The 27,776-nt window shown below is 42.3% G+C and overlaps 1 protein-coding gene across 2 annotated transcripts in view; it reads left to right on the forward strand.

The window, feature by feature from the left end:
• Positions 1 to 27,776, forward strand: part of SLC24A4 (solute carrier family 24 member 4) — a 135,560-nt gene that overhangs the window by 76,876 nt on the left and 30,908 nt on the right. The window contains exons 3-11 of one of the 2 annotated variants that reach the window (XM_007055439.4): positions 10,823 to 10,899; positions 12,007 to 12,081; positions 14,991 to 15,075; positions 16,531 to 16,634; positions 17,402 to 17,476; positions 18,740 to 18,765; positions 19,604 to 19,657; positions 21,948 to 22,090; positions 27,589 to 27,758. In XM_007055439.4, the coding sequence (XP_007055501.4) occupies positions 10,823 to 10,899; positions 12,007 to 12,081; positions 14,991 to 15,075; positions 16,531 to 16,634; positions 17,402 to 17,476; positions 18,740 to 18,765; positions 19,604 to 19,657; positions 21,948 to 22,090; positions 27,589 to 27,758 (809 nt within the window). The remainder of the gene's footprint in view (positions 1 to 10,822; positions 10,900 to 12,006; positions 12,082 to 14,990; positions 15,076 to 16,530; positions 16,635 to 17,401; positions 17,477 to 18,739; positions 18,766 to 19,603; positions 19,658 to 21,947; positions 22,091 to 27,588; positions 27,759 to 27,776) is intronic. The other variant, XM_043547988.1, reaches the window with a different exon arrangement.

The raw sequence follows: 27,776 nt of genomic DNA on the forward strand, positions 1-27,776 counted from the left end.
CTATTAAAACTTGTGGTTTATACCCAGTTTGGATTTGTCTAGCTTCAATTTCCAGCCATTGGATCACGTTATACATTTCTCTGCTAGACTAAGAGCCCACTATTTGTTCCACATGTACTTAAACTGTGGTCAAGTCACCCCTTAACCTTCTCTTTGTTTATGATAGACTCAAGAAACTCAATCTATTTATCACTGTGAGGCATGTTTCCTAATCCTTTAGTCATTCTTGTGGCTCTTCTCTGAACCCTCTCCAGTTTATCAACATCGTTCTTGAACTGTGGACACCAGAACTGGACACAGTATTCCAGCAGTGGTTACATCAGTGCTAAATACAGAGGTAAAATATCCTCTCTGCTCCTGCCTGAGATTCCCCTGTTTGTTCATTCCAGGATAATAATATCCCTTTTGGCCACATCATTGCACTGGGAGATTATGTTCAGCTGACTGCCCACCACAACCCCAAAATCTTTTTCAGAATCACAGCTTCCCTCTCCTGTAAGCATGGCCTGCATTCTTTGTTTCTAGATGTGTACATTTACATTTAGCTGTATTGTTTGTTTGCACCCAGTTTACCAAATATTCCAGACAGCTCTGTCTCAGTGACCTGTCCTCTCCATTATTTACCACTCCCCCAACTTTTGTGTCATCTGCAAACTTTATCAGTGATGATTGTGTTTTTCTTCCAGGTCATTGATAAAAATGTTAAATAGCATAGGGCCAAGAACTGGTCCCTATAGGACCTCACTAGAAACACACCAGCTTGATGATGATTGCCCATTTAACATTAGATTTTGAGACCTGTCAGTTATTCAGTTTTTAATCCCTTTAATGTGTGTCCTGTTAATTTTATATCCTTCTAGTTTTTTAATCGAAATGTCATGCAGTTACCAAGTCAAAGCCCTTACAGAAGTCTATTACATCAACACAATTACCTTTATCAACCAACCTTGTAATTTCATCAAAAAAAGATATCAAGTTAGTTTGACAGGATATATTTTCCATAAAACTGTATTGACTGGCATTAATTTTATTATCCTCCTTTAATTCTTTATTAATCAAGTCCTGTATCAGCTGCTCCATTATCTTGCCTGAGATGGATATCATTCTGACTCACCCATTTGTCCTTTTTTTTTGTGTCTTCAGAAAGTTGTGGATTCATTTTTAAAGTTTCTTTATGATTAGGAAAAACAAGTTATTTTATTTTATAGTTATAAAATGAACCTATTCTCTGATGCGAGGGGTTTTGGTGCTGGTTGTTTTTTGCTGAGTTACAAGCATCCATAAAGAGACCCATTCAGTGTTCTTCCCTTCCTCTATTTGTTTCTTTCTCCCAGCTCTTGTATCTTGCCTTCTAGATTGTCAGCTCTTTGGGGGCAGGTAATGTCTTTTACTATATGTGTATACAGTGCTTAATAGAATGAGACCCTGAATTGGTTCGCGCCCCTGCATGCTCCTGGTCTACAAATAATAATGCTAATTATTTCAATAACATTTAATTTTTTAAATTCCATTTCCAAACAAGGATTTCATGTTGGTTTGACAGTGTTGTATGTAAAGCTGAAGGAAACAATTTTGCAAAGTTCCCCACAAAGTGTCATTCCTTGTCATTCTGTCAGAGGAGCCAGCCCCCGCTCCCAGAGGCGGATTAGGGGTTTGTGTGTCCCTGGTCCACAGCAAATGGGAGGGCCCCTCCCCACCCCTTCTGCCTGCAGTCCCCCCCAGCGCTCCTGCTGGGGAGCGGGGCCTGCAGTCCCTCCCATGCCCTGACCCTGCTCCCTGGCAGGAGCGCCAGGCGGGCAGAGCGGGTTGGGGCACAGAGGCACCCATTTTTCTGGGGGCCACCCAATTGGCCAGGGCCCCTGGGCACGGGCCCTGTTGGCCCACTGGCTAATCCCCCACTACCCACTCCCCCACCTCCTTCCCCAGCAAACTCAAACTGCATCCTTGCCCCAATCCCACACATCCCTGGAGAGCCACAGCAGAGCAGTGCTTCAATTTTGGGGTGACAGTGCTCCCCTTGCCAGCTTCCTCTACTTGGTTCTGTACATGCAAATGCTCATTTCTGCACACAAATGGGGGTTTTGCTCCCTGTAACTGGGTAGGGGGCACATGCATAAACACAAGGCCTTTAAAATTTGGCCCAACCACTCTGTGATGAGAGAAAAGCCTGTGCCCACATAGAAATGCAGTCAGTATTTGGAGAGCATCACCTGGATTTGCCCTCATTGCTTGAACAAATGGAATGTGTTAAATGTAATACTTTGGGCTGGATTTTGACTGCTTCTGAGCATATTCATGGGAGTGGGTGGAGGAGAGGGAAGGTGCAGGTAGCTAATCTAGCCCTTCTGCCTTACTCCCTTGTGCACCTGCACTAGGTGCATCCAGAATGCCAGTTCTATGTCCTCCCTGAGTGACTGGGGAGAGAACAGGTTAGCGTAGCCAGAGATATTGCACATGCCAAGGTGGCTGGGGGTGGAAAGGGGGTCATGAATGCATCTGCACAAGCCCCTTCCGGCATGGCTCTTAGTCCAAGAGCTCTTCGTATGCATCTTTTTTTTTTTTTTTAATTGCAGTTCTTTTCTCCCTGCAGGAGAATGCTGCTACCATTGTAAATGACTGTGACAGGAAAATGTAGAATATCTTTTATGTTCAGCAGCCTATTAAGAGTCGGTGTGTCTCTTGCTTCTGTGAGTGAATCAACTGGTGATAAAGTGAATAAATCACATGCCAAGGCAGGTTATAAAACAGCTGATCCACGTGGCTGCTGAGATTTTCTATCAGGCTTATGAGATTTTGAAATGTAGTTCATTGGCAGGCTGCCTCCAACAGTATAGACAAGGCATATGGGAGCAATGCTCTCATGCTACTCAGCAGTGCCCACTGGAATAATCTGGTAACCAGCCTAAATATAGGCAGGTGTCAGTATTGTGCACGGGTTCCCCCTGGCTTCTGCTCTGTAAATCCTCACTTAAAAAACAGGGTAAACAATCAAAGTGAGGCACAGGGATTAACTTCTGTAACTCCTTTTAAACTCTGTTTTGAGACTAGTTATTTACACACTTTCATGTGCATTTTGGTGCTTGAATTATAAGTAGTTCAGCAGAATCAGCCCTCCAGGTTTGTTCTGGTAAAGGTGATTAACTCTCTTTCTTTGTGTTCCATGTTCATGGCTCAGTATAGAGGTTTTTTTCAAGCTACTTCATAAATTGCACAGAAAGGTAGTGTCCGAGGCACCTCCCCTGCCATTCATGAGATTGCCAGCCACTTCTGCTGCCCTTTGTTCACATAGCAGCCCTGTAGTAACTATTATTCTGATCAGTTATTAATTGGCATGACAGTAGTGCCAAGGAACCCTAGATAAGAGTCCAGGCCCATTTTGCTACTCTCTGAACAGGCAAATAAGAGACCGTGCTCTTGTCCATGGGAGTTTATACCTAGTTTGTCAGGACTCAAAAGGTGGGGATAATGGACATGTGGGGTGTGGTGGAGTGGGTTGGGAGGACAAGGTAACAACAGGATGATCTGTAGTAGTTTGCCTGGAACTGTCCTGTTAGGGAGAATATTTATGTACTTCTAGCTAGCTTCAGAGCAATTGGTCGGTGTTCCTTTTCGGCAAAATTAGTCACACTGTACACCTTGCTTTCCATTTAATCTTCCCCTCCCATCTCGGCTGAAAATAGTGGAGAGACAGCTACAGTTCCCATCCCCAGAAGACGGAAGAATCCTTCCTTCAGTATTTGTTCTTTGTGAACATGGTCGGTTTTAATGTTACTTGTTAATGCGCAGATATGCATCTAAATCCTTGTTCACTGGGAGCTGCCATTTTTTTTTGTTATAAATTTTTTTTATTCTGTACCTGAGTGTGACACTCTGTACCTCGAGGGAACACCCTACACCCCCATGTTCATCTTTATAAAATGATTGTGTGGTATCCAATGCAAAGTCTGTCATGTTGGGTGTCCCTGGAAGGCTCATAATGCACTGAACGTGGTTGTCATAGTGATGTTATGGTAATTGTTACAGTAATGTTATAGTAAGGTTATAGGTTATAATTTCAAGTACATAGTGTTGAGGCTGAAAATATATCCTCATGGCTTAAAGCAAGCCCATGCAAAAACTCTCCAAGAACAGAGAGGCAGTTCACATCTCATCAGGGCATGGATGGGACAAACCCAGCCCAGCCTCACAGGAACAATGGACAGTGGCTTAGGCAGCAACAAAAGAATCTGTTAGAGCCCTTGAGGGAGTCACCCCCTTCCTTTGGGCAGTTTGGGACTGCGATGAGGTAATGCTTACCTGACTCTGAAGGGGCTGGGGGCAAAGCCAGGAGGGAAGAAAGGACATGATAAAAGGGAGAGACATTTTGCCATGCTCTCTCTCTTCCACCTATATCTACAGACACCATCACCACCAAGCAGCTGAACCACTGATCAAAGGGGAGAGCCTGGCTGAAGAGCCAGCCTGTGGTGAGAAGCATCTAAGTTTGTAAGGACACTGAAAGTGTTAAAATCGGCTTAGAATGCATTTTGCTTTTATTTCATTTGACCAAATCTGACTTGTTATGCTTTGACTTATAATCACTTAAATCTACCTTTAAAGTTAATAAATCTGTTTGTTTGTTCTACCTGAAGCAGTGCATTTGATTTGCAGTGTGTCAGAAACTCCCCGTGGGAGAACAAGCCTGGTACATACCAATTTCTTTGTTAAATTGACGAACTTATATAAGCTTGCAGAGTCCAGTGAGCGTAACTGGACACTGCAAGACAGAGTTCCTAGGGTTGTTTCTGGGACCGGAGATATTGGCTAGTGTCATTCACTTGCAAGTAGCTGGGAGCAGCTTACATGCCAGAGGCTGTGTGTGAACAGCCCAGGAGTGGGGGTTCTCACAGCAGAGCAGGGTAAGGCTGGCTCCCAGAGTCAAGGATTGGAGTGGCCTAGCAGATCACTGGTCCAGACAACACCATAGGGGAATGTCACAGTGAGGGAATAGCTCTCCTGGAAAATTTTTGCTTTTGGCAATTAAACTCTCATATTTGCTGGTGCTGTAATATTATCCCAGAAGTATTGCCTACAGCTGCCTCATGAGGGAATGACGTTAAATCACATCAAATTGGCAAGATATATTGATATATTGCTGGAGTGATGTGTGCTATTGTATTAATTTCGATAGAATACATGGGCCCAGAGAGTCAAAGGTGTTAATATGACTCTTACTGTACAACATTAATAGTTTTTAAACAAGGTTTGGAATTCCAAGTACAGAGACCTCAGCCTGCTTAGTTCCACGGGAAACACACCATTAATTTTTTAACTCTTTAATAAAGAAACAGACAAAGTAGGAAACAGTTAAAGCATTTGAAATGTAAAACATGAAGTAAGGCATTTCATTGTAACAGTATCCCTTCTTCCCTTTCCCTTTGGCCGCAGAGTCTTTAGAAGGAAAAACTCTTGTCTGACAGGCTCTTAGATGGTGTCAAAGATAATAACTGTTCTTTGTGGGGAGGGAAGTTAGTTGAGTTAGGCTGGAGCTGTTAAAGTCTGATCCTGTTTCCTAAATGACAGAACAAGACAAGTACACACGAAAAGAAAAGAACACAAAGATAGAAAATGCAGCTTCTGACTCTGGTGTTGATTCTTACATGCAATCTCACTGCTGAAAATACACAACCACAGCACATGGTCTTATCAGCCACTCAGAGATCTGGCATATTTATACCAGCATTAGGCTGTATAGGTAAGGTTGCCAATTTTGATTGGATGTATTCCTGGAGATTTCATCACTTGATATAATCTTTAATTAAAGATTAATCTTTAATTCCTGGAGACTTCAGGCCAATCCTGGAGGGTTGGCAACCCTATGTATAGGGCATTGTTTTTAGCTGCCTCTCTGGTCACAGGCTAATAGCAGTATTGCAAAATACAGTCTTGGTCAGCGAAGCCAGATTCTTAATAAACAGAAGGCAAAAGGAAAGTAGGAGCTGATAGAAAAGAGAAGAAATACAATGGGGAAGGAAGAGGACACATAGAGAGGATTGGAGGGAAGTGTGTGTATGGGGTGCGGGGGAAGTCTCACGTTCCAGGTGATGTTTGGGATTTAGCCAGAGCCATTGAAGGAGGCGATGTTATCCGCGTTCTTCTCTCTGGCCTAGTTCGGGTAGGATATTTCTCAGGATCAGCACAACAAAGGCCCAACAGTGTCATGGTGATCCCTGAGACCCAGAAGACAGTGGGGGTTGGCAGCCATGATGATGAAGTTTGCTCTTTTCAGTCCACCTGTCTCCCATCTGGCAGTTTTTCAAACAACACGATTCTCGGACTGGAATCTTTTCTTTTAAGGATCCCAAAAGGAAGTGATGGATGGAATAGCCCATCCACTCATTATTTTGTCCACCCAGTAGGCCTAATTTCTGATACACCAATTTTAGTCCATTGATTTCCGGTTCCACACTTCTCTTGTTACCAGACATGATCTTTATGCAGTCATTGAGTTATAGCAGTAGACCTTTTTGTTTGGATTAACCCAATCTTTCTGCCTCCCTTTTTCACCTTTCCCCATCAACATTTACGTTATAGGTTAATGTGATATTTTATGATCTTTCATTCACATCTCACTGTTGAGCTCACAATTAGGGTAAATTTATATTTAAATATTACAACAGTGCTAAAGCAAGTACTAAGTAATATGAGAAACCTATTCAACTCTAGCAATTTCGTATGTAAAAAGGCTGTTTTGGCCTCTTACAAAGTTGTCAAAAGCCACTGCAGATTATGTAACACTGTCTAATAGTAGTTTATAGATTATCCTACGCTATCTCCCAGCAGGAGATTAAGAATGTCACTTTCACTCCAGTTTAATACTAGAGTTTTGCAAATAATGGATATTTTGGGTTGCAGACCATTCCAAAAAATTGTGGGGAAAAGTTAGTTTTGGATAAAACCAAAAGCGGATTTTTTTTCAAAATTTTCTGTGACTCAAACTCAAGGAAAAAAAAATAATTTCAGGTCATGTTAAATGTTCGTTTTGTTTCTAACCATTTAAAACATTTTTTAAAAAAAGCATAGGGAAATTTTGAAATGAAAAGTCATTTTGAACTGAATGTGTAATGTTTTGAAAATGTCAAAACAAAATGATTTTTTTCAGAATTTATTTTAATTTTTTGGACTGAAACAATTCATAGAAACCAACATGAATCTGTGAAATGTTTTGGTGTTGCTGAATCTGTGTTGCTGAATCTGCTGAAAAAAAGAATGGCAGAGAATTTCATCCAGCTCTATTTAATACAGTATCTCAAAATATTACAATGCAACAAACTTTGTTCCAATATATGCAGAGGTGAAAGTAAGCCAGTACGGTCTGGTATGGTGTACCGGTAAAAAAGTGGCCTGTACACAGCCGACCATACTGGCAGGGCTGCTGATGGACGGGGGAGGAGCAAAAGGGGCAGAAGTCCTGGGCCTGGTGATTTAAAGGGGCCCCGGGCTCCCAGCAGCAGCCAGAGCCCCGAGGCCTTTAAATCGCCACCAGAGCCCCAGGCAGTGCAGGCCTGGCGGTGCTGAAGGGCTGGCTGGGGGAGTCTGGCCCCAGCCCCACCCCTTCTGCTTGGGGCCCTGCCCCTTCCAGGGGCCCAGAGCCGCCTCCCTGCCACCTTGCCCAGGACCTCGGCTGCTCTGCATACCAGTAAGTCCTTTAAGTTACTTTCACCCATGTATATATGTGATATTCTCTCCCTTTCCTCTTCCCTGAATGCTGGAAACAGTAATAAAAAATATAAAAAAGAGGCTATTTATCCATCTGTTTTGATTCATTAAAGGTATTTGAAATTCAACAGGCAAATACATCCAAATGAGGATCCGAGATTTCCCAGCTGCTGGGTGATTTAATTGTATATTATCTTTGTTTTGACAGCTCTTTGTGAAGCAGCACTTCATTATAGCCACATGAGTTATTTTTATTTACTGTACAATTTTCATTCCCAGAATACAGCAGTGCTGTTTCCTCATGCTGCTTTTATAGGTACGCCGGCCTAGTATGTTTACTATGATATCCAGGTACAAGACCCGATTCTCCTCTCACTTGCACCAGGTTTGTGTAGGTTTGGCTTTGGTGAAATTACTGATTTTTACAAAAGTGTACTTAATAGCAGAATCAGATCTGTGGTGTTTAAGCTAGTGGCCTTAAACTGGTGTGCTAATGATATTTATGCACTTAAGCACTCTTCAATCCCTTGAATGACATTTCATAACTCAACAAGGGATTGGGTAGTATCCTGCTGATGTGCTGGATTACCAGATAATTTACTACCATCGCTCCCTCAATTTGTCCCAGTGGTTACAGAAGTGAGACCTAGGCTGGAAGGTTTGTCAAAGGATTGGCAATAAGGAATTGCATTCATAGATATCTAAACAAAATATCTTTTAAACTACTGTCTTTTTCCTTGGCTAAATGTGTGACGGAGAAAAAAATTGCTTCTTAATCCTGCGCAAATTCTATGTATTAAATGCTGTTTACTGGCTCTGAAGTGCAGGCCTTATGAAAGAGGCTAACGAAACGCAGTACAGTCATTGCTCCATGACATCTGGTTGAAGTTTTATTTTATGCTTAATTTTTTATAGACCACTGACTACAGTAGCTTTCGGTCAGAGGATTTCGAGGATTTCACAAAACAGTGGCTTTGCCTTTTGTAAGGCAGATAAGATTTATTAATTCTGATTTTAAATAACTCCTGCTGCCAATGGTCTCATGCAAAAATAATTGTGGTTGTAGGCATGAAAACAGAGTAGTGGGGGTTTCATCTTTGCATTGAGGCAATTATATAATATATAATATTATATAAATGACTTTCAGGGGGCAAGAAAAGTTTGCCATGAATATACATCCTTGAGCAGACAACTAGTGATATGAAGGTACTTTATTTTCCCTGGTCAAAAATTTCAGAAATGACTGATTTTTGGATGCCTCAGATTTGGGTGCCCATTTTGAGCCACCTTAAAAAGGGCTGATTTGCAAAGGACAAAAGCTCAAACTTTCTGAAAGTCATGCCCCTTTAAGGTGTCTTAAATAGGGCACCCAAAATCACTAGTCACTTTTGAAAATCTTGGTCTCCGTGTATACACTTATTGCTTGCAGAATTATATTGGAAACGGAAGAATATACACAAACCAGAAAAGTGAGTGCATTGGCATTAAATGTTGTGTTTGCAAGGGCATTGTAAAGCAGGCATCATATCAAGCATTTGTTACTTTGAAGAACCAGGCCTCCGCAAGTACCATTAAGAAAAGCTCTGACTATGGGTAAAGTGATCAAAATAGACCCTTGCTTTTGTCCACCATGTTTTGGTGCATTCATGAATATTTCGAAGTACTTTTGAACCATATCCTGCCATCAATCCACAAGTGTAACTCGCTGCTGAAATCAATCGGGAGTTCTGCATGAAAATGTCACCTCTCCAACCAATCCAGCTTTCAGTGGCTAAAATAATGTTCTGCTCTGACCATCTCATCCCCAGCCCTCTACATGGACTCCCTCTCTTTCCACATAAAGTTCAAAATCCTCAACCTCACTTCTAAGGCTTTGTCTACACTGGAACTTTGTTGGCAAAACTTTTGTCCTTCGGGGCGTTAAAAAAACTCATACATCCCGAACGACAAAAGCTTTACTGACGAAAAGTGCTGGTGTGAACAGTGCTTTGTCGGCAGGAGCGCTCTCCTGCCGACAAAGCTGCTGCCGCGTGTGGTAGGTGGAAGTTTTTTGGTCGGTAGGAGAGCTTTTTCCTGCCGCCAAACAGCAGCTACACTGCGTGCCTTTTAGTGGCATGGCTGAATTGGCACAGCCATGTCACTAAAAGCTGTGTAGTGTAGACAGAGCCTAAGGCTCTGCACAGCTCTGCCCTGCCTGCCTCACATCTTTGGTTGCTCCCCACCTCACCCACAGCACTCTGCCCTCTGGGACGCCTAGCTGCTTCCTTCCTCTCCACTCTTTGGTGTTCTTGCTCTTAGGTTTTTCACACTGCTACCTATGCATGGAAAATGCTCCATCTAACTATTGCAAGCTGCCTCTCTCTCATTCAGAACCTGCTTGAAAACACATTTCTTTGCTCTTTTTTCTTTCCATCACTGACTTTCCACTTCTGTCTGAGCTACCCCTCTCCTCTTGACCTACCTCAGTCACTTCTTATAAAGTCAAAGCTTATATGGTTCTCTTCATCTATTATCTGACTCCTATTATGTTTTAACCCTCACCTTCCTTTTTTTTCCCACCCCTTCCTTTATCTATCATCCTTTCCTTTGTCTAATTTTAGATTGCAAGCTCTTTGGGTATGCACCATATATTTATTTCATCTCTGTAAAGTAATGTGCAAACATTTATATAGCACCATAATCTAAGTGGATAGCAGACTACAGCCATTGCATGTTTTTTAGGGGGTGAGGCATACATGAAGCTAGAAATATTGGTTTTTTGGGGGGAAGGGAATTTGCCCCTCTGCTGGTTATTTCAGAAGTATAATTAGAAGAGAAAATAGTAAAAGGGAGGCATTATGAGCAGGAAACTCCTAGCAGCTACTGAATATTGGTTTAATCTGTTGGAGCAAATGACAACTGACACTCGCAGAGTATCTTCCCCCTGCTTTATCCTAGTGAACTGAAGAGACTTCGGCAGGCTATGATGCACCAAACTGAATGATATAGTCTTTGATGAAGATGTCTCCTCCACTTTTAATTTAGGACCAATATTAAATATCCATCTTTATTTTGCTGTCTTCCATTTATAACATGTTCAGGTATACCTATAAATGTTTTAAAAGTATTTGTTTTTCTCTTTCAGCAATTAATGAATTTCCTGAAGATGTATTTACAAATAAGGAGCGGCAGGAGGGAGCAGTGCTGTTTCATATTATAGGTGTAAGTTTTGTCCTACCATGGTTCTTTTTGTTTTCCTTTTTTTATTTAGTTGCAAGAAGTTACTCAGTCCCATTGCCCTTTCTTAGTGGAACTCTGTAAATCAGCAGATTTTTAATAGTGCATTTGCAAACAAATTCTCAAATAGCAGAAACCGACTAGAGCACTTTAAAAACTGTGCATGCAAGCCTAAATGAGCAGTGTTTGTGCATTCATCTCAGTTAGGGGTGAAATCTTGGCCTCACTGAAATCAATGGGAGTTTTTTGGCACTGATCTCAATGGAGCTAGGATTTCACCCTGTATGGGCAGGTGTGGATTCCAGTTGTCCTCTGTGCAAGAATGGATGATATGGGGTCTCCCTGTTCCCTCTCCTGTCCATTGTGCATCTGTGCAAAAGAAACAAGGATAAGGCCCTTAAAGCCTAAGGGAATACAGATGAAATCTGGGCTTGATGTCTTATTGCAGAAACCCAAAAACATTTAAAGGTCTTGTGGCCCAGTCTTGCAGTCCCAGCTCTGGGAAAGTAATACTAAATGGGAGATTTGCTTGAGTGAGGACTTCAGGATTGGTCCCATTTTGAAAATATATATCCCATAACTCACATAGAGCAACAGGAGGACAACATGTGCTCACGAGGCAATCACAGCCCCTGAGATGTTTGCAAATGGGAGCCAAGGTCAGGGACCATTTCTTTCGGGTATGTGATTGTTCTTTGTACACGGCACATCTTGGTGTTGCTTTTGCCTTCAGTATCTACCCAGGTAATTCATTGAAAACATGAGTGATGACTGCTTTTCCTCCAAAGTACTGTCTGTTATTATCATGTACCTTACTCTACCATAGCACCCAATTACATCAAATTCCTGCATTTTCATTTATTCCCTAACTTTCCAAACCGTCCCTCCCTAAGCATACTGTTAAGTAGAAGAACATATTGATATTTTTATACCATAACTTCATCAATACAGTTTTTTTGTAGCAGATAGAAATGGAGCCACATATTCATGTGAGTTTGTTTATACATTATTTGAATAAACATCCTGTCATTTTACTCTCCCTTTTTTACATACATGATGTGACTGAGTTAAATTTTTTCTTTTTTCCCACAGGCTCTTTATATGTTCTATGCCTTGGCTATAGTATGTGATGACTTCTTTGTTCCCTCATTAGAGAAAATTTGTGAGGTAAGTGAAAGAGAAATTTAACCACCTTTTGTAAATCTGTTCCTTGTAGGTTTTAGGATTGGATGTTTTGTGCCATCCAATGGCTGCCTGAAGTTCTTTAGTAGATGGGTTTGGTGGCCTCAATCCATTTGTCAGTGGACAGGGCTCCATATCACAAATCCACTACAGTTAGCACTAATTGGCACCCTTGACAGCAGTCTTGGCAAAGAGGCTAATGACTGAATGAGCACGACCACATGATTTCCTCTGTCACAGATCTGAAGCACATTGGTGGGGCAGTATAGGAGTGATGTAAGGATTAGATGGGTTTGTTACTATGATCCTTGTTTTAAAAGCCACTTGGAAAAAGAAGATCTAGAGATATTTATATTAATTTGCTAGCCATGGGTGTCTTTCTGCCAGCAAGACTCTAATCAGTCAGAGGAAGAGATGTGCTTGTGCTGTTTTCCTAGCCTGTTGGGATTGGGTGTGGTGAGGTGGAAGAGAGTTAATGTATAGAAATAACTGTCAGGTAGACTTTTCAAAAGCACCCAGCATTGGCTTAACTCTGTCCCATCTGAAGTCAGTGAGAGTTTTACTATTAATTTCAGTAAGAGCATAGTTAAGTCAGTGCTAAGCACTTTTGAATAGGATGAATAATTGGAAAGGGAGAATATAGTCATTATAACTACTGAAGTCAGTTATTTTATCTACAGGCCCCATTTGAACCAGATCTGTGAAATTTAACTAGAAAATGTAGTGCAGTATATATAATATATTGTGCCAGGGTTGGGCCAGATGGCTACAGGAAAGTGATAGAAGGCAGATGTATTAGCCCCAGGTTAAGCAGGTCCCTTTTCCCTGGGTAAGGTAACAGGGAAGGCTCCAGAACAATCAGGAACTTTCTGGAAACAATTAAGGCAGACAGGCTGATGAGAACACCTGTAGCCACTCAAGAAGCTGCTGGAATCAATTAAGGCAGGCTAATCAGGGCACCTGGGTTTAAAAAGGACCTCACTTCAGTTTGTGGCGTGTGTGTGAGGAGCTGGGAGCAAGAGGCACTAGGAGCTGAGAGTGAGAAAATGTACTGCCGGAGAATTGAGGAGTACAAGCATTATCAGACACCAGGAGGGAAGGTCTTATGGTGAGGATAAAGAAGGTGTTGGGAGGAGGCCATGGGGAAGTAGCCCAGGGAACTGTAGCTGTCACACAGCTATTCCAGAAGGCACTCTAGATAGCTGCAATCCATAGGGCCCTGGGCTTAACCCAGAGTAGAGGGCGGGCCTGGGTTCCCCCCAAACCTCCCAACTCCTGATCAGACACAGGAGTTGACCTGGACTGTGGGTTCATGAGAACGGCCAAACTGAGCGCTGCCGTGAATGTCCGAGGCAAGCAAATCCGCCAATAAGCGCAAGACCCACCAAGGTAGAGGAGGAACTTTGTCACAATATATACAATTAAAAATAATAATCTGCTATTATAGTAAAACATTAATTTACAGCACTTTACAAACTTATTAATCAGATACTAGTTAGAATTGACCAGGATAGGGGGAAAATTAAACTTTTGATCCAAAATTTATTTTGGTGAAAATTTTCCAACCAACTATAGAATTGATTGTAAAATAGAAAACCTTATTTGGAGATGGGGGGGTTGACATAATTTCATATTAACAGAAATTTTTTGATCAGCTGTTCTAGCTAGTAAAGGCATCTTTTTTCCCGTCCTCTGGACACATGTGCAGAACTCCAACAAACAACAGTACTAGTTACATATACTTATCAACAGGAGAACAGATGGAAGAATAGATTGTAGCAGCGAATACTTGCTGTTTTCAGATGTGCTATCGGCATACTTTTAGATACATGATATATAAGATGTATCATAATGTTGCTGTTTCTGCTGTTGATCCTTCATAAAATCTATTCTGCTTGTCTAGGTATCTCCAGAATGCTAGACAGCTAACAAGAATCCAGAGTAGTTAACACATCTGTGCTGAACTCTATCAGCTATGTTATTGCTGATAGATCATCTTAGAGAGCTGTGCATTGTGCTTCTATGCCATGAGTTCCTTATGAAGCACTTCCTGCCAGCTCAGAATGTTGCAGAGTGCCTGAAAAATACTCTGACCTGCTTCATGTATCACTAGGCACTCTTCTATCCTTGGAAGTGGGATGGGATATTAAAGATGAGTCTAGAGATTCAAAAAAGAAAAACTTTCCCATAATATTGCCTTTATAGTGTAAAGGAAAGATCCTCAGCTGGTGTGAATAGGCCTAGCCCACTTGTGGAGCTAGGTGCATTTACACCAACTGAGGCTCTGGATCAAAAGCTCTAAGGTAACTGCATTCAGATTAGAGCTCAAGAAGCAGTGTAACAAAAATAGATCTGTCTGTGGGACACAGTCCTCTCTCTAGTTCTACACTGGTCTAATTTCATATACCTCATTGGAGTTCACATTAGAATAAGCGAGATCAGAATCAGGCCCACTATTTGCAAGACATATTCATATAGGTTATATTTTACTCTCACTTCTGTTACCAAATTTTACAAGCTTGGTATCCCTTTAACTCTTGAATTACTCATGACTTCACTCTAAAAACTGTTCATTCCTGAGCGTTCAACCTTCTAGAATCCCCATCTGAGTGGTCTTTCTCTAATCCGCTTGGTTAGTTAAAATATTTATCCCCTAGCCTAGTGGGACACCAGTTAGATAATATTATCCACGTACATTATAATATTTGATGTGCCCAAAGCATGTAGTCTATATCTCATATATAGGCTTTTTCAACCTTTGAGCTGTATCATAGTGGGAGTTCATTCTTTCACGGTATTGTGACAGAGAAAATAAAAGGATTCTATCTGTAACTATAAAAGCGTGCTATGTAAAAAGACCAGCAATGCTGAAGTAATAGGTACTTTTCTTTCAGAAATTACACTTGAGTGAAGATGTTGCTGGAGCCACTTTCATGGCTGCAGGAAGCTCGACCCCAGAGTTATTTGCATCTGTTATAGGTAAGGGATCTGCTCAATAGCATGTGCAACAGTTACCATTAAAATGTCAGGAGGTGAGATTATATCTTTTATTGGGCCAACTTCTGCTCTTCTTCAGCTCTGTGTAGCTCAAAAGCTTCTACCTTGTATAAAAGATATTACCTCACTTACTTTGTCTCTCTCATATCCTGGGAGCAATATGGCTACAACAACACTGCAAACAAATTAAAAGTCAGGAACAGATCCTCATCTTAGATTTCAATGGAGCTATGACAATTGACACCAGCTGAAGATCTGCCCCTCTGTATTACTGAGTGGTTTCCCATGCAGTGGTATCTGAAAGTGCCACCATTCTTCCCTATATTTAGAGCAGGAGATAACTGAGTTAACAGGTTTTAGATTCTGATGTTCTGCGGGGTTCCATTCTGCAGCTGACACCATTAAATACTCAAAACCTGCAGCAATGGTACTGTACTACCACACATTCTCCTCAAGGTTTGAGAAGATACAACTTGTACTAAACATACCCGGGTGGTGAAAATTGAGATTTTGTAATGCCATCCACTGGAACAAATTTTCCTTCAGTTAAATTTGTGCAACCTTATTGACATCAATGAGAGCAGAATTTTTAAGGAGAATATACATAAATAAAGTAAAGCCCACATAAGGCCATATCATCTATCTACTCCAAGGCATCTAATCTACAGATACACTCCCCTACATAGAGGGGATGTGATAGCATCACAGGATCCATAATATCAAAGTCTGTGTGTCAAACAGGATTGTTTTAGCTAAAAACAAAGCTTCAGAATGGTCATGGGAGCATTCTTCTTTGGCCTCTGTCATGTTAGGTAGTTATATGGCCTCTGTTACCCTGGTATCTGAGTGCCTCATAACACCCTTGTGAGGCAGGCAAATAATATTTTCTCCATTTTATAGGTGAATAACTGAGGCCGAGATAGATTAAGTGACTTGCCCACGTCACTCAGGAAGTCTGTGGTGGAGCAGGAAATTGAATCTGTGTTTCCGAGTCTTAGGCAAGTCTCAACCCACTAGATCATATGTCCTATCAAGAGTGCACCCAGACTATACACAAGGTGGCGGCTAGGAGTTCTTTGAAGGTAGTGCCGTCCCTGCAGATGTTAAAGGGACAGAAATCTAAATGTTAATTGTCCAGGGGAAAGTTCCTCTGCTTTATTGTAACATTTGAAGTCAGTTAGATTGTAGAGTTCTGATGTCACTAGAGGTGTTTTACATCTCCCTTTGACAAAATATGCATACAAAATAGCTGCTAACTATCCCCAAAACTTCGGAAGGTGCAGCTGATATGTGTACTCATTATTGACCTAATTTTGGTTAAACATTTAAATGATCACAGATTTTTGTTATTCACAGTTAATACCCGTTTTGAACAAATAGGCATTGCCAGTAATGAAGTGATAGGGGTTAATTGTGACTGTATTACTCTCTTTCCAGGTGTATTTATCACTCATGGTGATGTAGGAGTTGGGACCATTGTTGGGTCAGCAGTTTTCAACATCCTTTGCATTATTGGTGTCTGTGGGATATTTGCGGGACAGGTTAGTAGGTTACCTTTCTTTTGGCTCTGTTGCTTAGTTTTTTCTTTTGCATGGAAAATGTTTGAGAAATATTGGAACGCTAATGGAAAATGAGCATGAAAGGGTTGTTAAGACAAGGGAAGTGATCATGTTAGAAATAATTCAGACACATTTTACAAACAGGTAATGTTGCAAAATAGCGGTTGTCTCAGCTTTCCAAAGTGGACAGTACCTGATATTTAGACGAAGATGATTCCTTCCCATGTGCCATTATGTCCTCAGTCAATTGGTCAGTATAAACGGGGAGAAAAAAAATCCTTCCTGACCCCTGTGGAGAGTTATTTATACTCTAAAGCATTTGATCACCCTTCTCCGTAGGAAGCATTTCTGAATATCACAGTTTTTTATTAAATCTGATATACCTCCGAAATAAAATTAAGAGAGAATTGATCACTTGCAGAACTGCAGCAAGTTTTACTTTGCTTCTTGTTCACCTAAAACCACGACCAATGAAAATACCGTTAGTAAGAAATACATTTAATTAATGGAGACATTTATAAGGTTTTTATTAATGGTGGTAATTATAGATACATTTTAGGGCCTAATCTTGCAAACACATAGGCATGTAATTTTTAATGTATCCCCATTAGATCTCAATTGACTTTAGAGGGACTACTCATAAGTAAAGTTACTCATGCAGTTAAATATTTTAAGATCAAGTTCTTAGTTTTACTTGAAAACTTTTGAAATCACTGTTGTTTGTCGGCTAAAACTGTGCTTCTTTCCAGGTGGTTCGTCTCACCTGGTGGTCTGTGTTTAGGGACTCAGTGTACTACACAGTTTCCGTGATCCTTCTTATCATTGTAAGTGTCCCTCTTAACATTTCTTATGTTTCGAGGTTTAATTACAAAGAGACAGACTGAGAAGCCTTTGTTTGCACTGCTAAGTGGTTCCTCAAATAAGAAGTCCCACTGATATCAATTAGTCACAGGAATAAGGGTACACTAGGGTGAGTAAGGGCTCAAATAGAAGAACTTCATACAGCCCTTTGGAATAAGGCTGGCATGTTCAAATACACCCGTAACCAAAGTCAGCCCATAAAACTGCAAATCCGACCAACGGTATACCTGAGAGTGGTGCTTAATTCATGCCATGGCTGAGCCCTGGCACCTCTAGGCTTGGCAGTTCATAGCCCTGGCACCTCTGGGCTTGCCATGTCAGTTATTAAAGGGAAAAAATTGCTTGAGACCCAGCACCTCTTTCATTACAAATTAAGCACTCCCTTGCAGAAACTACAGGTCCCAGCGTGCAGCGCTCCATTCTGATCTAAGTAGCTTCTCTTGGAGCATGTTGGGATCTAGAAACTGCACACCATACTAAAGAGGCAGGGTGGCGGTTATCTGCAGTTTCTAGTACACATTAGGCTTGTCACACAGATAAATTGCCAGTACAGGCAGAGTTTAGTTGGCAAGGTTTGGGCATAGCTGAAATGACTATTATATTTTTCCAAAGCAGTGAGTAACTCTTACATTTCTATATTTAAGTATTTGGTAGCAGGTAGGGCGAGAGTCATCTTAATTTATTTTATTCATAATAAAAATAGAACAGCAATGGCCCATTCAATCACAGGGATGGCATAAAATGGAGTTAAATTGGGATCACCTGCTGTTCTGACAGCCCAGTTGTGTGGCTGCATGGCTGGAGAAGCGATTCTGGAGCAAATTTTGAAAGGACTTGATGCCTTTGGTCTTGGAAAATAGGAGACCTCACTGTTTTATGAGCCCCCTACCTGTCTTCCAGACACATGGTTGCTCACTCTCAAACATATGCAGTGTATGTGTGTGTGTGTCTCATGCATCATTTAGCTGAGTGACTTTAATAGCAGCCTTTAAGAAAGGCCCAAATCTTGGCTGTAGGGTTGGTGTTGCAGTGTTGACAGCAGTACTGTAGAAGGTTTGGGATGGGAAGAGTAGGAAGGAGAAAGCTCCAGTAGCTTCAGGTTGGAAATGACAGTATAGCAAATAAATAAATATGCCTCTGTGAAGATTCTTTGCCTGCTGTACACTGCAGCTGACCAGTTTTTAGTGGGACAGGAGAAATGGTCAATTTGTTTCTTTTTCTTCCAGTTCATAAATGATGAGCAAATAGTATGGTAAGTTGTGTTGTTAATTTCTCAAATTAGTGTGTTCTCCATGTGACTGATCAGTACCTACAATCACAGTTTAGCCAAATTCAGTGCTTACACCCTGTGCAATGGCAGTGAGGCCAATGGGGTGTGAGTGAGCACTGGATTTGTCCCAGGGAAGATACCACTTTCTGTCTTTAATTAGTATTTTTGTATGATAAATAGTGAAAACTAAAGGAAAAATTAATAACCAGAAAACATTAACAGCCACCCCCAGTTGTTCCTGCCTGAGTACACAGGGTGTGGTATAGGGTGCAGGAAGCACGTTCATCCCCTTACACACCTGCACCAAGCGCAGCCAAAATCCTGTTGCAGTGCTCTTTGAGATGAAGCTGTAGAGAAGTGTTAGCACTTCCGTGGTGCCACATACCATAGGCCCTCCCCTCCTTCACTCCCCTTCCCACCCCAGCTGACAAGCCAACTCTGGATCTGCGGAAGAAGAAGCTGCATCTCCTGAAAGAAGGTGTAAGAGCCACTCCAGAGTGCATGATGAGCTCTGCTGACGGAATGGCTCTGGTCACTGCTTCTGGCATGGTGCAGCTCTGTCTTCCATAGCTCAAACACAGCTCTAAAATGTTGAAGTTAAATATACATAATATGTGTGGTGTTCAAATCCCAAAGGAGTTTTGTTCTTCCGGGCCCTGGAAACTGCCTCTAATGTTACCACTGGGAATTCAGAGCACACAAAGGCAGAGAATACTTCCCATACTGCTTACCCGTGGCACATTCCTACTGAAAATACCATAAGATTACAGCAGCATGCATGACCCTACTAATTCCTTTCCTTGCCTTTTCTCTCTTTGAGGTGGGAGAGCCTTGTACTCGTCGTTATGTACTTCTTCTACATACTTATCATGAAGTAAGTGCTTCTCCCCTCTCTGTGCTTTTTAATTGTAATTTGGTGATTGTTTCTCTGGCATTGCATCATGCTCTGATCTCCAGCTGAGGAGAATTCCAACAATCTGATTTCCCTGTCTTACATCCCCCACTTTTGTACTAGATCAACACACTCTTGGAGTATGTACTGCAGACAGCAGCAAATCTTCGGATGTTTATTTTCTGTTGTATAATAGGGCACAGCAGGTCTAAGAGGTGGCTGAGGGGAAAGGTCAAAAAAATGGATTCTCTAGCTCCATGACTGTAAAGTAGCATGGAGGTTATGGGTAAAACAGGACACAAATGTATTTTAGAGGCTTTTTTCTGGAGGGCTGCTCTTGCCCTCCCAGTTTTACCACCATCAGTAACTGTGGGTCCTTGCAATTGGAAACTTTCCTGTTCTAGAGCCCTGTCCAAGCATCCCTGTTAGTTTTACAAACACCAGCAGTTTGTCCTGGTTTTTGTAACCTCTGTGGAGTGACCATGTTAAGGCGCCTCCAAGCAGCCAGCTGAGCATGGATTCACCACAAGAACATCCCCTGCCAGACTTGTCATGTATTGACGCCCTTATCCTTATCTTTCACCCTCACTCCTCCTCAGAGTCTATGAATCATCCTTCCCCTGGGAGGAGACAAGGTATAGTCTTCTTAGCTGAAGAGATGGAGAAGTCGGTACCCCCTTTTTGTCTCTCGCCCTCCCATTTACTCCTCCCTTGTGCCCACCAAAACCATCTCCTGTGTGACCTCAACTTCCCCTTCAACACTAGGGCCTTCCTGAGCCCATCAGCACCACTACTAGGTCAGCCAGAAGGGTCAGTATAGGGTGGATTCTTTCTCATGGTGGGGCTTAGCCAGCTGTCCCCACAGTGCTGTCCCGGTCAGTCAACAGGGTGAGAGAACCCTCCTGAGAATCACAGCTTGAGCTCTTGTATGCTGGTGCACAGCATTGTTGAAAAGTCCATTGCATAGTGAGTATGTCTTTGGGTATATTTACACTGCCATCAGGAGGTGTGATTGGAGCATGTGTAGACATACCCAAACTGGCTTTGATCTAGCTAGATCATAGCTAGCTCAAGTAACAATAGCCGTGAAGTCATGGCAGTACAGGCTAGTCCTGCCCACCTGGGACCCCGAATAGCCGAGCCGCTGCCTCATCATCATTACTGTTGTTACACTAGCTAGATTAAAGCTAGCTCAGGTATGTCTAGACATGCTACAGTCACACTTCCTGACTGCAGTGTAGACAGACCCCTAGCCCACAAAGCCAACCCCCAAAGACATTGCATCTGCTTGGAGCAGCTCATTGGCAATGCAGAGCCTGATTATGGCTTTATTTTCCTCTTTCCCCAGGAAATAAAGTCCTCATTGCTTGGCAGTTTTCACTGCAACAGAAATCCTTCCCTCTCAGTTCTGTCAAAAGGGTGATAACATGCATTATAATGTGAAATAAATATTTTAAATGACTTCCTCAACGGTGGCATTTAAATCGGAAAGCTGCTCATAAGGGTTAAGAGATAAGGAGGTAATCCTTTAAGGAAAGAGAAGAGCAGCTCAGGACTGATGTCATAAAAATAGTTGCTGTGTAATGGTACTGTTACAGCCTGCAGAACGTGAAGAGGTTATGGTGAAACCCTTATTAAGAGGAAGGGGTATATGCAATGTGGCATCTGTGTCTGACATACATTTAAATGAACGCCATTGAAATCTAATTGCTTGTATATTTACAGTACCTTTTAGAAACCCCATAAAGTTAATGTCCCATGAGGTGGAACAAACTAAATTCTTAGGGGACAGAAGAGCCCCTTGTATATACTGAAACCTCTCAGTATACAGAGGATGTGCTTCAAGATCCCTTGATGTAGATTGAGCATGTCCAAAACTTGTCCTGGGGGCCAAATGCTATTCTGTATGCTGCTGCAGCCATGCTCTTCAATATAGACATGAAGACTTCTGAGGCTTCACATCCAGCATGTAATGCTTCACCTTGAGCTAAATGTCCTCCATGAGACTTATTTCTGAATTAAACCTGCTTTCTGCAGCCTGCAAGCTAGGTGCAGTCCTTGTTCTTCTGTCAGGTTGATAAAATGGCCTTCAGGTGGGCAAAGCTTAGTCATTCCTGCAGTACTGAGTTTGATACTCTCTGGCTTTTCCTAGTGTAATGTTAGTTGTCACAAAATAATCCTTGTGGGCTGGGTTACACTGCATCAGCCTGGGAGTTTGGAAAAGTATTCCAACAATCCAGCAGTCTCAGAGACCATCTTTTTGCACTTTCAGGTACAATGTGAAGATGCAAAAGTTGTTCACCATCAAAAGCATGAACGTTGGGAATGGCAACACAGTCAGCAATGAGCTGGAAGATGGTAATGAATGTTATGACATAAGCTATGATGACCCATCCATGCCATTGCTATGGAAAGGTAAGGCTGAGCAGACAGGAGTTGGACAAAGAGTTGACATACAGCGTGGGTGGGTTTTTTTCCAATGGTGATCAAAACAGTGATAATATTCAACCTTAAGCAAGAAGGACAATGACATTTTTATTGGGTTAAGTTGACAAATTCAGTGCAGCCAAGCCTTTGAGAATCATACTTCTCTTCTAGAGGTGATGGAAACATGCTACTTGGTACACCTGCAGCATTGCTGTCTTCCACTCTCTGGTTCAGCAATAGGCGAATGAGTTATAAAACCATAAGTGAAATATATTCTTTGCTGTGAATGCAGAAGGTAATTTTCACTTTAAGATGTGTAAGAATTAAGTTCCAGGCAGTAGGTGAAACTTGCATTGGGGTGCAATGGCCAGGGTGGCAAAAGGAACCATCCTAATGTGTGGTTGTGTCTGAATACTAGGACAGCAAGGTCTGTTCCTAAACAGATGTGGAAAGTGGGGGGGAAAGGGGAAGATGGTTTCCTGCTGCCACTACAGCATGAGGGAGTCAGCATGTTTGTTCTTCTAGAATCTTTCAGCTCTGCTGCATTTCCTTCTGTCTGCTGTTTATATCCCCTCCTGTCTGAAGAACTAAGTCCTTGCTGCCTGTGAGGCTCAGCCCCTCTCACTCCTTGAGCCCTTCCTGGCTAGTCAGGTCTTGCTGCTTCATTATTTGCAAGCAACTTCAAGTATCAGGAAGCTGCATCTCCTTGAAATGTGGGCAACATTTGGAAAGGGCGGCTAGTGGTATGAGAGAGGTGGGCTAAGGCTCTGTTTGCCCAATGCATTTTGGGTCAATCCACCTCACCGCAGACTTGCAGTATGAATATGCCCCCTCCCCTTTTCTACCTTGTGTATTTAGATTAGGAGCTGTCCAGAGTAGGCACTGTCTTTTACAATGTTTTTGTACTGTGCCTAACATAATGGGGCCCCGGTCTCAGCTGGGGTCATAAGCACTATTGTAGTATAAATATTAATAATCAAATAAATTCATTTTTTATATGAAGCCATGGCATGATTAAGAGAAAATCACTTTGTAGCAAGTATTATGATTCTTCTTTATGTTGGATCTTCAGGTAACAGAAGGACTATTGCATAGTGAACTATCCATTCTCTCTTGGATGCATGGGAGATTTACTCAGGGTTAGAGAATAATCTTCCTATATGACAAAAAGATGGGCAGCGCTGCATATCACTTAATTGGTCAGAGTCCTTTCAAGGGACGTTGAGGTTGGTCTGCTCCACCAGGGAGATGGTTAGAATGCAGGCCTAGGAGTTGAAAAGCCTGAGTTCTGTTTCTGGTACGGATGCTATCTTGCTGTGTGAGTTTACCCAAGTCATACACATTTTTTAAGCTTCAGTTTCTCTAGCCACTGTGTAAATTGGGGCTAATAATATTGAATAGTTACTTACCGCTATCTGCCTCATGGGCATGTTGTGAGGACTAATTAATGTCTGTAAAGTGCTTTGAGTTTCTCAGAGGCTTTACATAAGGAGGCTAAAATAGCCTAGATCCACCCAAATTTCCTTCTCTTCAAACTTTCCCCACAACAGATTTCTTCTCTGTTAACTTTTCTGCTGTCTTGAAATCTGAGGCCAACCCCCTCCCTATATCTGACGCTTCTCCCCTTCCTCATCCCCAGCCACAATCTGAGACCACATGGGAGGGACCAAACCACCACTAGAAATCAGAGGTGGGATAGTGTGGGAATAGGCATTACCATGGGGACAGTGGACAAAGGGAAGGAAGTGGACCTGCCTCGGGTGAGAGAGGAAGAGAAAACACGAGTGGGATAAAGATGAGGGGACAGAGAAGGAACTGTGTTGGATAGTGGGAGAGGTGCTTCATCCAGGTTGCCTCACAACTTCAGGCATCAGGCAACAAGATCCTTCTCCTACAGACAGTCACATGGCTGCCTGCTGCACCTCATTCCTCTTGGGCAAGAACTTGCCCTGACATTGCCTCTGCCTTGGCCTGCTCTTGGCTCGCTTCCTCCTGAGTTGAACTCCATCTTCCTCAGGTACTGCCAACAGTTCTCAGGTGTGGGGGGGGGGGGGGGGGGGGGAGGGGAGTGGGCGTGGGGAGGCTGCCATCGGCTGGCCTGCTGCCTTGCCTCCTACTTGTGGCTAACAAGATTCAGAATCCACTGCTACACCACCCCAGGGTTCAATGGGCTGGATCTGACCTTAATCTGCTCCTGACCATACATACCAAGTCTGATTATTTTCTCACAAAGAACAGCTGCTCTCAGTGAGGTACTTTCTTCATACTGGTGATGTGAATTCTGTTACTGTAGGTGCAGATAAAAGGGAGGTTCACATACTGTACAGCTGCCTTTGATGCTCATACGTTTTATTACTTTCAAGAGCTTCCACTGGCGAAACATAAAGGGTTCCATTACTGGATTTTCATACAGAGAGCTTTTCACCCTGAGAAAAATTCCATTTCAAGGACGAGTTCTATACACAGAAGTGAAGGCAAAAGATTTGTACTCCTGTTAATAATGCTCCCATTTTAAAAGTACAGGCACCGTGCTCAGTGCTCTGGGCTTTTTTTATATATATTGACCCACATTCCCCTCAGATGGCATGGGTTTGATTCCTCCCTGGTAGCAGAAAACTCTTGCTAAGAGTGTGTTGTGTGAGTCTGTACTGAACATAGGTTAGATGCCACAGGGCTTGATCCAAAGCCTGTTGAAGTCAACGAGTGTTTTTCCGCTGACTCTAGTATGCTTTGCATCAGATCCTGAGTGATGAGCAGAAAGTTTGCCTATTTGTGAAAAGAAAATACCATGGCTGGAGGATATTCCCCTTGCAGGATGTACAAAGGAGCTGCAGAAAATGCTTTTCCTTTATTTGTAAAAACCACTTATGCCATTTTGTGAAATGGAACCCATCTGGACCATATGGAGCTGGGCCATGAGTCTCCAGAAGCAGATGGAATCAGATTGAAGAGAAAAACAGGCAGAATAAATGTGCTGTCAGCCTTGGGGCTGCAGTAATTCATACACCCATAATCTGTGCACTGTACCTCAATGCTGAGGTTTTTACCCTGTAATTCATCAAAGGTCCTTCCAACTTTGGGTGACCATACATCTTGTTTTGGCTGGGACAGTCACTTTTTTTAAGCCCTGTCTCAGCCATCCCAACCTTTTTGGCAAAACTGGGCATCTGTCCCATTTTTCTCTTGCCAACTGATCATCAGCTGGTAAGAGAAAACTGGACTAATGTCCAGTTTTGCCCAAAAAAAGTGGGTCGCAATCCCTAGTGGGGCATGGAGGAATGTGCGGGTGGAGGTGGAAGAGCAGCAGTGCCAGCCCTGAGCAGAAGGGAGGGAGGGCTCGGGAGAGCAGCTTGGGCCAGGCCAGCCCCATGCAGGCAGGTGGTAGGGGGCTTCGGGCCAGCCCCGTGTGGGGACGAGGAGCCTTGGGCTGGCCCAGAGCCATGTCCATTTTCCCTTTGGGAAAGTATGGTCACCCTATTCTGACCTGAGCATGTTTTGCCACAATCGCATTAGTGCTCCTAGAATTAGTGCAGTGCTTCCGTGGTGTTTTCACTGACAAGTTGCGTGATCAAGGAGTGCTTTGGAGACGTCACTGGAGAAACTCACTTGAGAGCTGCTAGTCTAGCAGGACTACGTTAAATCAAAGTATCCGGGCTTTCTTCTTTATCAGGATTGTTGTCAAACATTTATTTTCTCGACTAAAGCAAATGTTAGGCTGCTATGGTTGAGTCTCCTTTAAATGAGAGTCAGATGACAACTGTGAGTGTTCAGGCTATCTTGGCTGTACACTGCTTCACAGGAAAAATAGCCTCAGTGCAATCACTTCCTAGGGAGCCTTCAGAAGAGCACTGCTCATTATTTTGCATCCACTGCAATATTCCATTAAATCTGGCTGAAGATATTGGGAATGGGAGGATAATTGCTGCTTTACCTTCACCCAATACAAAATTATTCCTAGTTTCATCCTTCATTGTACATTAAACTGCAAGGCCAAAGCTACTTAACTGATCCTCTGAGTAGAACATGTTTTCTTTTGAAACTTAAAGATATCTTTATGTGCCTCATGTGAGCACCATGCCCTCACCAAAAGCCTCATTTTAATGAAACACAAAACAGTGTCTTGTAAAGTTCTGCCTCCCCCAGTACCAAGAGGCTCAAGCACAGGAGGGTAAAGGGGTGTATTGGTGATTTACAATCTCATCCAGGGGTTTTTTGGGGGGTGAATGTTAATGGGAGGATCTGTTCTCAGATCCCAGAACGTATGTGTTAGAAGATGTTACAAGCTGCAGAGCTGCAATACATGATGTAGTTTGCACATGTATGTTGAAACTGACCTCATCCTGAAAAAACAAAAATATTTAATCACTGGAGTGAATAACAGATGTAGGCTCAATAACTATGTAGCTTTCTATGCATTTATATGACAGAGCAATTCTAATTCCTTTGTTTGAGTTGAATGTTTTCCCAAATTTCCTTTGCTTCCTGGCTGAAACTATGCACTAATGATTGTCTTTCACTTTTGCCTCCTAAATTCTGTTCCTCTTAATGTAAGTAACCTGCTGTCAAAAAAAAAAAAAAAAAAGGCAATAACCCAAACAGTAAAGAATGCTGTTTTCTCTCCCCCCCCTTATCCCCTTACTCAGGGGATAATTTTTATTTCAATCACATGCATACTTCTTGCCCTGTTTTCTAACTGCACATGGGTATGTCTCCTGTCTGCTGAGCCTTGCTGTGTTTGCTATGTGTAGTTTGTAGCATTTATGGAAATACTTGCATGGATTTGTTAAGTTTAAGAAGCCTTTGATTACACTTGTATTGATTCCTAGTATAATATAGTGCCTTTTATTATTGTAATACCGTACCACAACTCTTTGTATAATTTTAAAGTTCCTTTGTATTAAAGGATCAATTATAACAATTATCCCGAAGTAATAGTGTTAAATTTGAATAGTTTGAAATCCCATATTGTTAAAGATATTGATAATATTCTATTCAATTAAATTGAAGTTCTGCAGGGACTAGGAACCCAACACTAAGGGACCCTGACAGGCCTCTAGAAGAGGCAACAGGCTGCACAGCTGCTAAGCACCTTAAACTGGATAGCATTACTGTTTTCAAAGAGCTGTATATGCTCTCTCAGTTGTGGGTGGTTTGTGCAAAGCTTGCTAACCCATGATGAATGGTGATGGTCTGTAAACAAAGAAAAATGGTGGCCCAGGATGAATGGCTAGATGAGACCCATACCAACGTATATCCACTCAAGATAGTGAAAACCCCCTTCAACACATGATCTGAATCAGGTAGAAAGGGAGAGCCAATGATGATCAAATTTGTGCAGCTCAAGAAACACTGTGGGATTGTTGCTAGCAAATTCAAGAATTCAGGTAAATGTGATCCCCTGCATGAGTCACAATGGGGCAACTCTAGGCAAAGGGAAGCCTGGTGAAATGAATTTCCCAACTAACTCTTGGCATTGTGATCACTAGTGAAGGGAAAGCAGCAATATGGCAAAAACCCTGTGGTAATGGTGGATGAGATCATCTGCTCCAGTCCCCCAAAATTCCGCTTCCCTGAAGCTGGCTTACGAATAATGATTACAAATAAATTTGGACCCAGAACCAGACTGCGGATGGCAAGCAGGCTCATTATTAACGAGGTAAGTTCACTAAGAGAA

Source organism: Chelonia mydas, chromosome 6 (assembly GCF_015237465.2).
Source record: "Chelonia mydas isolate rCheMyd1 chromosome 6, rCheMyd1.pri.v2, whole genome shotgun sequence".
NCBI classification, from domain to species: Eukaryota; Metazoa; Chordata; order Testudines; family Cheloniidae; genus Chelonia; species Chelonia mydas.